The following is a 14,408-nucleotide window of genomic DNA, read 5'->3' as shown; positions in this document are numbered from 1 at the left end:
CCAGGCAAGTCTTTTTTTTTTTTTTAAAGCAAAGGACCTTCTGGAAATGAGATCACTGTGTAAATACAGTAGTCCGCTGCTCTGGTCGGGGTGTGGAGAGAATGTTTGGCAGAGCTCTGCCCATTGGTGCCTGGTCCTGCCCCCAAGCGCTCACCAGTACCCACAACAAAGACCCTCACAGACCCTCAGAGGCCTCGGACTTCCACTTGGCACAGTAATCACACTGCGGGAGGGACAGTTAGCAGCTGAGACAAAGCGTGATGCTGCCCCTCACCACCCCCCAAGCATCGGTGTCTTCAGGTGGGCACTCACCCAGATGCACCTGCTGTGCTTGCTCCTTGAGCTCTCGCACCACCAATAGACGTGCTTTATGGCGACTGAATGTGGCTGTCTGAGAGTCCAGAAACGCCATATAATTTTTCTGGGCTAAGGGTGCAGATGGAAAATAATTTGAGCACGTTTAAACAAAGAGATAAAACTAGAGTGGGGGTGGTTAGTGAGGGAGTTGGAGCTTAACAAAGAAAAGAAGTTACCAGGTTTTTCAAGCAAGAATTTTTTCTTTAATGAGAAGTAACCAACATTGCTATAGGAGAAAGAACTAGAGATTGAGATTCCAGATCTTAAAGTTCATCAACATCATCCTAGAATACTCTCTACCACTAAACTTACAAAATCACCTGAACAAAAGACTTGGTATCTAACCCAAGAGAAGACTAGTAAATAAAAGGAGTGCACAGGAAGGTGTTAACAAAAATAGGAGGAAAGTCTCTGAAATGCTTCTTAAACATATAAGTATTACGTCTTTGTAGTTTTTCATCTACAAATACCCAATACTTATATGTTTAAGGAGCACCTTTTCTAGGTTCTAATTAGTGGAGAAAAATCCAAGTAAGGGTGGGCTAGATGGATTGTTATAGGGCCAGGAAGGATGCTTCCAATATCCAGTTAGGAGTACCTAAAGTGAATGATACACAAAGAACCCTCCCAGTTTTGAGTAGGACAGGGTAGTAAAGAGCAGGCAGGGTAAGAATATAAATACATGTTAATGTCAGAAAGGCCAGACATCACTTACAGGGTAGACTGTGCAGAGCTTAAAATCAACCTCTACTCCCAAAGACTTTTATAAGTCAAACTGATGTCCTTCTTTTACACTTTGCTTTTAAGGGATACAGCGAACACCAGAGTATTCTAGAACTGATAACACTCATCTGTTACCGAGGAACCATCTGCAAAGGTTCTTCTTTTTATTATTATTTTTTGGGCCGCGCCACACAGCATGCAGGATCTTAGTTCCCCGACCAGGGGTCAAACCCGAGGCCCCTGCAGTGGAAGTGCAGAGTCTAAACCACTGGACCACCAGGTAAGTCCCTTCTTATTTTTTAAAAATTTTTATTTTGAAAAAGTTTCAAACCTACTTAAAGGTTGCAGTAATTCAATGTACATACATATACCCTTCACTTAGATTTATCAATTATTAACATTTTGCCATATTTTTGGCTTCCTCTGTTTCTACACACACACACACACACACACACACACACACAATTTTTGTGGAACCCTCTGAGAGGAAGTTGCAGATATGATTCTTCCCTCTTAAATACTTCAGCATCTCTCTCTTAAGAATCAGGATATCATCTATATAACCACAATACAATTATTAAATGCAGGAAATTAACCATTTGATACAATATTATCTAATATACAGTTCATATTTGAGTTTACCAACTATTCCCAAAGATTCTTAATTGTATCTTATCACAGGTTTTTAACATTCAAATAAGTTATGTGCTACTATTTAGCAACTTAGCATATTTAAAAACCATGTTCAGAAGTAAATTTCACACCCAGTGGAGAACTCTGATTGACTCGATATAATGAGTCCTTTCATCACTGACATGATTAAAGGATGTAATAGCACAGGCAGTACTCTCCCGTCTCCCTCTCTCCCAGCAGTTCTATACTTCCAAATCAGGAATTCTATCTAAATGTAACCCTCACCTTCTAAAATGGAAGGCTTTACGTTGGTTTCTATAATATCTGGTCTGTTATATTTGTGTACCTAAAAAAAAAAATACAACAATTTTAGGCAGGAAAACTTCAAATCACTGGGAAGTTAAGATACTTGGAAATGGATCACTTTCAGAGGTGACAGGATATTTTCCAGAGGAGTAGGCCTCCTATAAGGTAGCCAATGAAAACTCAATTCATTTCAGTAAAAATTAGTAATATTTCATATTCAGAGAACTAATTCCAAACATCAAGAATAAACTTTTTAAATGGTTTAAAAAGCATTGCTTATCCTTAGACCAGGAACCTGAACTATTTCTGACAAATTTCAGTAGCTCAGAAGACAAGGGACTGCGGCTGACACTGTCTCCCCTGTGCAGGCTCTTGCTCCGCTTAGCACTTCATGCAGGGAGGAGTTTTGAAGTCCTCTTACCAGTCTCAGAGCTTCTTCCCAGGCAGCTCCTTCTAACAGCAAGAGCACAGCTTCTTCATAATCCTGACAGGGGAACATCAAGGAAGGTAACAGGCTAATGGAGCAAGTGTGTTAGATGCCACCATAATAAACTGCAAAACTGCCCACAGAGCTGCCTCCCTCTGCCTTTCCAGCCTATCACTCACAGTCCCAGTTGGTGGGACTGGCCTAGAGTACATGCTCGATAAATATTGATGCAAGAGACAAAGGAGGGGTGTCAATTCTGGAAATGATCACAAAGCACAAGGTAAGCATCACGTCTCTACATCCCTGAGCATCAAAACCACGAGAAAGACTTAGAAATGCCCATTTCCCCAGCTGCGCCTCCAAATCTGATTCCAGAGGTTTAGGTGGACTCCTGAATTGACAAGTGCACACTCTGGAAAAATGGCAGACTAGAATAGTAATCTTCTAAACCATTTTTTCTTTTTTAATGTTTATTTTGAACTTCAAACCTACAAAAACTGATGAGTGTAATAAACACCTGCACACCCTACAGTCTTTAACCATTTATGATGCTTGTACCCTTACCACTAAAAACTTTTGATCATGTACCCCAATATATAATTACTTAATGTACTTAAAAAGCATATAAAACAGAACACGTTTTTAAAAGATGAAATATATGAGACAACTGGCTGGGTTTCTTCAAGTAATCTCTGTCATAAAAAGCGGGGGTGTATACATTAGATAAAAGGGACTTAAAGGACATAACAAAATGCAATACATGTCCCTAGACTGGAATCTAATTTGGATTGATCTACTGTAAACAATTTTGGAATATTGAGGGAACTTAAATTGTAATTATTAGATGAATTAAAATGTGTCAACATGGAGAGATGAAGATCACAACCAAACACACCAAATTTACAAACAGCATAATTTCATTTTGGTTAAAAATACGTGTGTGTGTGTGTGTGTGTGTGTGTGTGTGTGTGTGGTGTGTGTGTGTGTGGAGAGAGGGGGTGGGGAAGAGACAGAAAGGAGAGAGAAAACTCTAGAAAGAAAAAAGAGGTGCTAATAATAGCAATCTCTGAGTGGTAGGAATGAGATGTTTTTATTTTCTTGTATGTGCTTTCAGCACTTTAAACAATCTATAATACATATATACTACTTTAAATAGGTCCTTGCAGGCCTGTACCACGTGTCCCAGAGGAACGTGGTAGGATGTGTTGTGCTTGACTGGCAATGTGTGAGTGTGTGTGTTTTACTGAGATCAAATTCGCATAACATACATTGAATGATTTTAAAGTGTGTACTTCGATGGTGTTTACTGTATCACAATGTTGGTAACCACAAGCTCTCCCTACTTTCAAAATTTTTTTATCATCACATAAAAACACTCCATATCCATTAACCAATCCCTCCTTACTTCCCACTCCTCTCACCCCCTGGTAACTTCTAACCTGCTTTCTGTCTCTCTGGATTTGCCTAATCTGGATATATTGTAAAAAAGGAACGACGCAATAGGTGACTTTTTGTGTCTGATTTATTTCACTTAGCATATGTTTTTAAGATTCATCCAAGTTGTACCATCTACTGGTTCTTTGTTCCTTTCTTTCCCCTTAATTTATTATTTTTTGATTGTAGTAAAATTTAATATAAAATTTACCCTTTTAACCATTTACTGTACAGTTCGGTGGCATTAAGCAAATTCACACGGTTGTGAAACCATCACCACCATCAGTCTCCAAAGCTTTTTTTTATCTTGCAAATCTGAAATTCTATATCCATTAAACAGTAAATCCCCATGTTCCCCTACCCCCAGACTCTAGCAACCATCATTATACTCTCTGTCCAGATGAATTTGACTACTCTAGTTACTTCATGTAAGTAGAATTATACAATATTTGTCCTTTTATATGTGAGTTATTTCACTCAGCATAATGTTTTCAAGTTTCATCTAAGTTGTAGCATGCATCAATTTTTCATTCTTTTTTATGACTGAATAATATTCCTGTGTGTGTGTGTGTGTGTATGTGTGTGTATCTGTGCATGTATGCACATATCACAATTTATTCATCTGTTCATCTGTCACTGATGGACATTTGGGTTGTTTCCACCTTTTGGCTATTATAATGCTCTAAAAATATAAACATTTGTATACAAGTTTCTTTGTGGACATATGTTTCCATTTCTCTTGAGTATATATTTAGGGGTGGAACTGCTGAATCATATGGTAATGCTATGCTTAACTTTTTGAGGAACCACCAAACTCTTTTCCATAGCAGCTGCACCATTTTACCTTCCCACTAGCAATATACAAGGGTTCCTATTTCTCCACATCTTTGACAACACTTATTTTTCATTCTTTTGATTAAAACAATTCTAGTGGGTATGAAGTGATAGCCCACTGTGGTTTTGATTTACATTTCCTTAATGAACAATGATGTTGAACATCTCTTCATGTGGTTAATGGCCATCTGTATATCTTCTTTGGAGAAATATCTATTCAAGTCTTTGGGCCATTTCAAACAAAATGAGTTGTTTGTCCTTTTGTTCTTGAGTTGTAAGAGTTCTTTACATATTCTGGACATAACAAGGAAACTATAAACCAATATTCCTTGTGAACAAGCACAAAAGCCTCAAGTAAACTTTCGAATCCACCAATATAGGTCATACATTATGACCAAGTCGGGTTTAACTCAGGGATGCAAGATTGGTTTAACATTCAAAAGTCAGTGCAGAGGAGTGATCAAGATGGTGGAGTAGTAGGACATGAAGCTCACCCCCTCCCACAAATGTATCAGAAATACACATACACGTGGAACAATTCTCACAGAATATCTACCAAACGCTGGCAGAGGACCTCAGAACTCTGAATGAGCAAGAAAATCTCCCTGTAACTGGGTAGGACAGAAGAAAAAAAAGAGAGAAAGGAATCGGGACAGGACCTGGGCCCTTGGGAGGGATCTGTGAAAGAGGAAAGGTTCCTGTACCCTGGGAAGTCCCCTCACTAGTGGGGAGATTAGCTGGGACAGAGGGGGAGCTTTGGAGCCTGGGAGGAGAATGCAGCAACTGGTTTGCAGCAGCTAGAATGGAGAGACAGACAGTGCCACCACCCTGCACTCCCCAGCCTAAGACACATGTCCTCTGGTATGGGCAGGGGCTGGGTGTGTAAACTTGTGCTTCGGAGATCAGACCCAGGTAGACAACTGGAGTGGGCTGCACGCAAACAGCCTGAAGGGGCTAGAGTCTGGTGCAACCACACCTAAGAGTGTACGCGGAGGAAACCTAGGCTGCTTTAGAGGCCAGGTGCCATTGTGTGGGCGGTGCGTGAGGGGAGGGGCAGGACCTACCACTACAGCCTTTTTCCCTGCAGGAGCTCTCAGGCAGCAGAACACCGCCTACACGAGCTCCAGGAGCGGTCACGAGCAGCGGCTGCCCTCTGGGCTTTAGGAGTAATCACCAGCTGCCACCACCACCCTTCTGGACTCCAGGATTGGTCGTGAGCTGCCTCTACTCCCTTTGCATGCTCTAGGGGTGCACGTGATCTGCCAGTGCCACCGAGAACCCCAAGACCAGGCACTAGCTCCCATATCTGCACACCCCCTATCAAGGGGATGATGGCCAGCACATGCTGAGGAAAGAGGCTACAGGTAAAAAAAAAACAAACAGCCCTCGTGGGACTTTACTGGTGGTCCAGTGGTTAAGAATCTGCTTCCAATGCAGGGGATGTAGGTTCGATCCCTGGTTGGGGAACTAAGATCCCACATGCCACGGGACAACTAAGCCTGCATGCTCTGTAGCCCACGTGCCACAACTAGAGAGAAGCCCATGCGCAACTAGAGAGGAGCCCATGCGCCGCAATGAAAGATCCCACATGCCGCAACAAAGATCCCACGTGCCACAACTAAGACCTGATGCAGCCAAATAAACAAATAAATAAATAATAAAAACAGGCCTCGCACCAAAAATATTAAACCCACACAAGATACACAGGGACGGACCCACATATAAATAGCCCTCCAAGACGAGTAGCTAACTGTTTCTCCTAAACTCACAGAATAAGAGAAATATAAGTAAAATGAAGAAGCAGAGGAACCACTCACAGTTAAAAGACCAAGAGAATTCCCCTGAAAGAACAAATAAACAGACCTCTTCAGTCAAATAGACACCAATTTCAAAAAGGAGATAATGAAAATACTGAAAGAATTAAGGAAGGCTATTGACAGAAATGCAGAGTACTGTTAAAAAAAAAAAAAAAGGAACTAGAAACTATAAAGTATAACCAAGAAAAATTAGAGAACTCATTTGCTGAGATGACAACTGAACTAAAAGCAATGAACAGCAGAATAAATAATGCACAAGAACAAATAAGTGACCTGGAAGATATCAATAGAATAATGGAAATCACCCAATCAGGACAGCAGACAGAAAGGCAAATTAAAAAAAAAAAAAAAGAAAATGAAAGCAATATAAGAGACCTATGGGATAATATAAAGCATGCCAATGGGGATTGAAAATGTATTTGAAGAAATTATGGCTGAAAACTTCCCAAACATAAAGAAGGAAACATATCCAGGTATAGGAAACACAGAGGGTCCCAAACAAGGTAAGCCCAAATAGACCTACACCAGGACATATTATAATACAAATAGCAAAAGTTAAAGAGAGGATTCTAAAAGCAGCAAGAGAAAGACAAAGAGTTAATTACAAGGGGACCCCCATAAGGCTATCAGCTGATTTCTCTACAGAAACGTTGCAAGGCCAGAAGGGAGGGGCAAGATATATTCAAAGTCCTGAAAGGGAAAAGTCTGCAACCTATGATACTCTACCCAGCAAGATCATTTAGAATAGAAGGAAAGATAAAGAATTTCTCAGACAAGCAGAAACTAAAAGAATACAGCAATACTAAACCTATCCTAAAGGAAATATTGAAAGGTCTTCTCTAAATAGAAAAGACTAATATATAAGAAAGAGAAAATCACAATTGGAAAGCAAATCACCTAAATAAGCCAGTACAGAGATTAAAAAAAAAAATTAAAAAATTTCTGTGAAAGTGATAACCACAATAAACAGCAAAAGGATGAACATGAAGATGTAAAAGAGGACATCAGAATCATAAAGTGTGGGGGAGGAGAGTAAGAAAATGTAGATTTTTTTTTTTCATTTCCTAGAATATGTTTGAGCCTATTTGACTAGCAGTCTAAGGCAAGCAGATACAGGATGGGGTTAACATAGTGGAAAAACAGGGTAACCACAAGTCAAAGACATACAATAGATTCAAAAAACCAAAAAGAACGTAAGTATAACACAAAAGAAAATCATCGAACCGCAAAAGATAAAAAGAAAAAGGGACAAAGAAAAAATATAAAATCAACAGGAAAACAAGGTTAAAAAGGCAATTAATACATATCTATCAATAACTACCTTAAATGTCAATGGACTAAATGCTCAAATCAAAAGACACAGAGTGGCAGACTGAATTAAAAAAATGAGCCTACAATACCTGCCTGCAAGAGACCCACTTTAGGGCAATGAACACACAGAGATTGAAAGTGAGGGGATAGAAAAAGATATTTCATGCAAACGGAAATGACAAGAAAAGTGGGAGTCACAACACTCATATCAGACAAAACAGACTTTAAAACAAAGTCCATAAAGAAGGATAAAGACGGACACTATATAATACAAGGATCAACACAAGAAGAGGATTTTACACTTGTCAACATATATTCACCTAATATAGGAGCACCCAAATACACAAAACAAATACTAACAGACATAAAGGGAGAAACTGACAGGAATTCAATAATAGTAGGAGACTTTAACACCCCACTCACATCAATGGACAGATCTTCTAGACAGAAAATCAATACGGCAACAGAGATCCTAAATGATACAATAGAACAGTTAGACTTAATTGATATTTTCAGGGCATTACATCCAAAAAAACCCATACTACACATTCTTTTCAAGTGCACATTAAACATTCTCTAGGATTGACAACATACTAGGGCACAAAACAAGCCTCAACAAATTTCAGAGTATAGACGTTATCTCAAGGATCTTTTCTGACCACAATGCCATGAAACTAGAAATCAACCACAGGAAAAGAAATGAGGAAAAAAATGACTACATGAAGACTAGACAACATGCTACTAAAAAACCAACAGGTCAATGATGAAATCAAAGAGGAAATTAAAAAATACCTTGAAACAAATGACAATGAAAACACAACCATACAAAATCTATGGGATGCAGCAAAACCATTTCTTAGAGGGAAGTTCATAGTGATACAGGCCTTATTCAAAAAACAAGAAAAATCTCAAACAACCTAACCAACCACTTAAAACAATTACAAAAAGAAGAATAAAAGAATTATAAAAAGTAATTCATGAAGTAATTCATGAATTACATGAAGTCAGTAGAAGGAAGAAATTAACAAAAATCAGGGAGGAAATAAAATAAAGATTTAAAAAACAACAGAAAAAAAATCAATAAAACAAAGAGCTTGTTCTTTTAAAGGGTAAACAAGATTGACAAGCCTCTGGCAAGACTCACCAAGAAGAAGAGAGAGAGAACCCAAATAAACAAAATAAGAAATGAAAAAGGAGACATGACAACTGATACTGCACAAATACAAAAAACCATAAGGGAATACTATGAACAACTATATGCCAACAAATCGACAACCTAGAAGAAATGGACAAGTTTCTAGAAACATAGAACCCACCAAAATTGAATCAAGAAGAAACAGATAATTTGAAAAACCAATCACTAGAGGTGAAATACAGTCTGTAATTTAAAAAACTCCCTACAAACAAAAGTCCAGGACCAGATGGCTTCACAGGTGAATTCTACCAAACGTAAAAAGAAGAAATTATACCGATCCTTCTCAAACTCCTCCAAAAAACTGAAGAGTGGGGAACACTCTCAAAGACATTCTATGAAGCTGCCATCATCCTGATACCAAAACTGGACAAAGACACCACCAAAAAAGAAAATTTCAGGCCAATATCTTTGATGAATACAGAGGCAGAAATTCTCAACAAAGTGTTAGCAAACTGAATCCAACAACACATAAAAAAGATCATACACCATGACCAAGTGAGATTCATCCCAAGTTCCCATGGATGGTTCAATGTACGCAAGTCAATCAATGTGATACACCACATCAACAAAAGGCAAGACAAAAACCACATGACCATCTCAATAGATGCAGAAAAGCATTTGACAAAATTCAACATCCATTTATGTTAAAACCCCTTTCCAAAGTGGGTATAGAGGGAACATATCTCAACATAATAAAGCTATTTATGAGAAACCCACAAGCAATATAATACTCAATGGTGAAAAGCTGAAAGGCTTCCTGCTAAAATCTGGAACTAGACAAGGAAGCCCACTCACACCATTTCTATGCACCATAGTATTGAAAGGCCTGACCACAGCAATCAGACAAAAAGAAATAAAAGGTATCCAGATTGGAAGGGAAGAGGTAAAATTGTCATTATATGCAGATAACATGATCCTATACATAGAAAACCCTAAATACACCCCACAAAAACTACTAGAACTGATAAACAAATTCAGCAAGGTAGCAGGATACAAGATTAACATACAGAAATCAGCTACATTTCTTTATACTAACAATAAAATATCAGAAAGGGAATGTACAATAACAATACCTTTCAAAATCACAGCCCTCCAAATAAAATACTTCGGAATAAACCTGACCAAGGAGGTGAAAGACTTATATACTAAAAACTATAAAACATTAAGATAACTGAAGATGACTCAAAGATATGGAAAGAAATCCTATGCTCTTGGATTCAAAGAATTAATATTGTTAAAATGGCCATACTACTGAAGGCAATCTACAGATTTAATGCAATCCCTATCAAATGACCCATGACATCTTTCACAGAACTAGGACAAATAATTGTAAAATTTATATGGAACCACAAAAGACCCAGAATTGCCAAAGCAATCCTGAGGAAAAAGAACAAGGCAGGAGGCATAACCTTCCCAGACTTCAGACATACTACAGAGCTACAGAAATCAAACCAGCATGGTATTGGCACAAAAACAGACAAATGGATCAATGGAACAGAATAGATAGCCCAGAAATAAATACACACAACTACTGTCAATTAATCTTGGATAAAAAAGTCAAAAATATATAATGTGAAAAAGACAGTCTCTTTAGCAAGTGCTGTTGGAAAAGTTGGACAGCTACATGTAAACTGATGAAGTTGAAGCACACCCTACACAAAATAACCTCAAAATTGTTTAAAGACTTAAACATAAGACATGACATAAAAAAACTCCTAGAAGAGATCACAGGCAAAACATTCTCTGACATAAATCGTACCAATGTTTTCTTAGGTCAGTCTTTCAAGGCAATGGAAATAAAAACAAAAATAAACAAATGGGACCTTGTCAAACTTACAAGCTTTTGCACAGCAAAGGAAACCATAAACAAAACAAAAAAACAACCTATGGAATGGCAGAAAATATTTGCAAATGATGTGACGGACAAGGGCTTAATTTCCAAAATATACAAACAGCGCATACTAACTCAACAACAAAAAAACAAACAACCCAATCAAAAGATGGGCAGAAAACATAAATAGACATTTCTCTAAAGAATACATAAGGATGGCCAAAAGGCACATGGAAAGATGCTCAACATCATTATTAGAGAAACGCAAATCAAAACTACAATGAGGTACCACCTCACACAGGTCAGAATGGCCATCGTTAAAACTCTATAAAATAACAAATGTTGGAGAGTATGTAGAGGAAAGGGAACCCTCCTACACCACTAGTGGGAATGTAAGTTGGTGTGGCTGCTATGGAAAACAGTATGGAGGTTCCTCAGAAAACTAAAAATAGAATTACCATATGAGCCAGCAATCCCACTCCTGGGCATATATCCAGACAAAACTGTAATCCAAAAAGATACATGTACCCTATGTTCATAGCAGCACTATTCACAATAGCCAGGACATGGAAACAGTCTTAATGTCCATCAACTGATGAATGGATAAAGAAGATGTGGTACATATATACAATGGAATGCTACTCAGCCATATAAAAGAACAATGGTATTTGCAGCAACAAGAGATTATCATACTATGAAGAAAGTCAGAAAGACAAATACCACATGATGTCACTTATATGTGGAGTCTAAAATATGACACAAATGAACCTATGTACGAGACAGAAACAGACTCACACTCATAGAGAACACACTTGTTTCCAAGGGGGAAGAGGGTGGGGGAGGGATGGAGTGGGAGGTTGGGGTGAGCAGATGTAAGCTATTATATATAGAATGGATAAACAACAAGGTTCTACTGTATAGCACAGAGAAGTATATAGTCAGTATCCTATGATAAACCATAATGGAAAATAATATATAAAAACGAATGTATATATATATATGTACAGCCAAATCACTTTGCTGTATAGCAGAAATTAACACAACATTGTAAATAAACTATTATCCTTCAATTAAAAAAAAGAAAAAACATAAATACAATTCACCCTATCACTGGTCTAAAAACAAAACAGAAAACATCTTAGTTTAAGAGGCAATCAGCAAACTTCAATACCCGTTCATGATAAAAACTCTCAGAACCAGGAATAAAAGGGAATTTCCTCAACACAAGTGGGCTAGGATTGGCAAATTTTTTCTGTAAAAGGCTAGAGAGTTAATATTTTAGGCTTTCTGGGACTTTCATCCAGACTGTCTCTGTCACAACTCTTCAACTCTGTGGTTTTAAGTGCAAAAGCAGCCACAGACAATGGGTAAACAAATGGTGGGGCTATGTTCCAATAAAACTTTATTTACAAAACAGGTGGCCAACGAGATTTGGCCCACAGGCTATAGTTTGCCAACTCCAACAACATCCCTCCCAGTTTCTCACACCTATTAAACTCCCAAAAAAGCTAGCAAACATCACACTTAGGGTGAAAGACTGAATTTCTCCAGCTAATATCACTCACTGTAGACAAGGCCAAGAGTTAAAAACTCTACAGGGGTCCATACTTACGGAAATTCCTACACTTTTGTGAGTTTTTACCTCCAGGAGCCCTACCAGAACTTTTCAGGGTGACTATGTACTTCTAGCAGGGGGAAGGGAAAAGCAGACATTTGAAAATACTGATCTTCTTAACAAGACCTGCACTCAAGTGATTTTGGCAGAGCCTAATCGAAGTGGGTTTCACCAGGGCCTAACCAATGTGGAGGCAGGGAAATACCCAACTCCAGCCCCCTCTAACCTTCCTGTCCTACCTAAGGAGTGAAAAAAAACTGAGAAGCACTGGTGAAGTTCACAGATGAGGTACATGCTCACTTAAAGACTGCCAGCTAATCAAAGGACTACAGAACACTTCTCCTACCCAACCCCCAGCCTCATCGCCATATCATTAAAGACCTATTTATCAGATTTGCTTTAACCCAGTATATCACACACATTAGGCTTTTGACAGAAAATTACAAGGCATACAAAAGGGATTAAAAACCAGTCTGAAGAGTCAAAGCAAGCATCAGAACACGACTCTGATTCGGCAGGGATGTTGAGATTGTGAGGCTGGGAACTTAAGATCAGTGCAATAAATATGATAACACCTCTAATGGAAAAAACAACGTGCAAGAACAGATGGGTCATGTAAGCAGAGAGTTGGAAATTCTAAGAGTCAAAAAGAAATGTTAGAAATCAAAAGCAGGCATCTTATCCATTTAATTAACCATCTTAGGTGGGATATATCTTCATGTTTTCAGCCCAATCACCCAACATATTTTCTTTCCAGGATCTAATGATATCACAGTTACCTTGTTTCACTCACTCTTATTGCATGAAAGACAATGAAGTATTTTAAAAGCACAATTTTGTTATGCAGATGTGCCCACTAGTGACAACTGTAACACTTTCTCATCAAAGGCCAAAACCCTAGAGGCAGGAATCCCTGGTATTAATTGTGTACCTGTGTCCTGTTAAGTCTGTGACAGTGCATAGGCTTTATTATTTTCATAATAAATCCTAGAATTCTATCAAAAGCTGGTGTAGGTACTTATCTTTATAATCTGGTGGGAAATTGGAACCCATCAAGCTGCCCGAGGTAGAAGAGACATTTCCAACAGAAAGAACGGGAGTGAAAGCCAAAAAAGGGTGTAACGCTCCATCCCTTTGGTTGAGAACCGTCTTTTCTCATTGTTTCTACTTTGGCAAGTTAATACAAAAGGTATAACTCCCTTCAGATTTAATTTATACTTTCTACCAAGGTCAAGCCACTAGTGCATATTATAATAGAGTTCTTTGTCACAGCAAGTGTAATTACTTAGAGATATACTGAATTTAGATTACCAAGTCAAGCCAGCAAGATGGGAGACCCTCAGGGGAAATACTATCTCTGCATTTCCTAAATACCCACAGTTCCTTTAATTTTCATGATCACTAAGGTACAACTGGGAAGCCCTTGCTTGTTGATTGGGGGTGGGGGTGTGGATGGGCGTCACTGAGTTTACCTGGGCGTACTGTTCCAAAACTGTGGCTGCGTCACCGTGCTTCCTCTGCTCAGCTAGCTTTCCTGCAAAGACAATAAGCATCTGAGCACAGTCGGCTTACTAAGAACGGTATTCCCAAAACTCAAGTTGAAACGGTTTTAGGTGGTACTATTTAAATCAAAATGGTCTCCTACAAATTGGAGATTGAGCTCTACAGAGTATACATTCAAAGTGAACTGCTTTAAAATAGCATTTTCAAGTGTTCCCCAAGACTGCTCGAAGAATCATAAAAGGCAGGACCAAGAAACCATTCTCAGGTCAAGTACGTTTGTGAAGCACTGGGTAAGATAGAGTTAAGCATTCTTTTGCTGAAATGCTTCATTAATATGTCTTTATTGTGTATCAAACTATATAATTTGTGAATTTCTATGAGAGAGGCAGGAATACCATGGGGTCCTATCTTAAATGGCAGTT

General features: G+C 38.4%; 2 protein-coding genes across 30 annotated transcripts in view; one reads left to right on the top strand and one right to left on the bottom strand.

Moving 5' to 3' along the window:
- The window catches only part of ELP1 (elongator acetyltransferase complex subunit 1), a 62,421-nt gene that overhangs the window by 8,816 nt on the left and 39,197 nt on the right, over window positions 1-14,408 (bottom strand). For 2 of the 5 annotated variants that reach the window (XM_089913508.1, XM_089913507.1), the window contains 4 exons: window positions 13,956-14,017; window positions 2,441-2,503; window positions 1,999-2,059; window positions 313-426 (listed from right to left, as the gene is read on the bottom strand). In XM_089913508.1, coding sequence (XP_089769634.1) covers window positions 313-426; window positions 1,999-2,059; window positions 2,441-2,503; window positions 13,956-14,017 — 300 coding nt within the window. The remainder of the gene's footprint in view (window positions 1-312; window positions 427-1,998; window positions 2,060-2,440; window positions 2,504-13,955; window positions 14,018-14,408) is intronic. The other 3 variants (XR_016393609.1, XM_089913510.1, XM_089913509.1) reach the window with 2 other exon arrangements.
- CTNNAL1 (catenin alpha like 1) overlaps window positions 1-14,408 on the top strand; it is a 128,307-nt gene that overhangs the window by 99,130 nt on the left and 14,769 nt on the right. For 21 of the 25 annotated variants that reach the window (XM_089913540.1, XM_022579115.3, XM_089913537.1 and 18 more), the window contains one exon: window positions 1,165-14,408. This exon is cut by the window's right edge. The gene's annotated coding sequence lies outside the window, so the exon portion shown is untranslated. The remainder of the gene's footprint in view (window positions 1-1,164) is intronic. The other 4 variants (XM_089913534.1, XM_089913533.1, XM_089913524.1 and 1 more) reach the window with 3 other exon arrangements.

Source organism: Delphinapterus leucas, chromosome 6 (assembly GCF_059928025.1).
Source record: "Delphinapterus leucas isolate spDelLeu-1000000601 "Yukka" chromosome 6, BTC_Dleu_Yukka2, whole genome shotgun sequence".
In the NCBI taxonomy this organism is placed as follows: Eukaryota; Metazoa; Chordata; class Mammalia; order Artiodactyla; family Monodontidae; genus Delphinapterus; species Delphinapterus leucas.
This window is presented reverse-complemented; position numbering and strand designations above follow the sequence as displayed.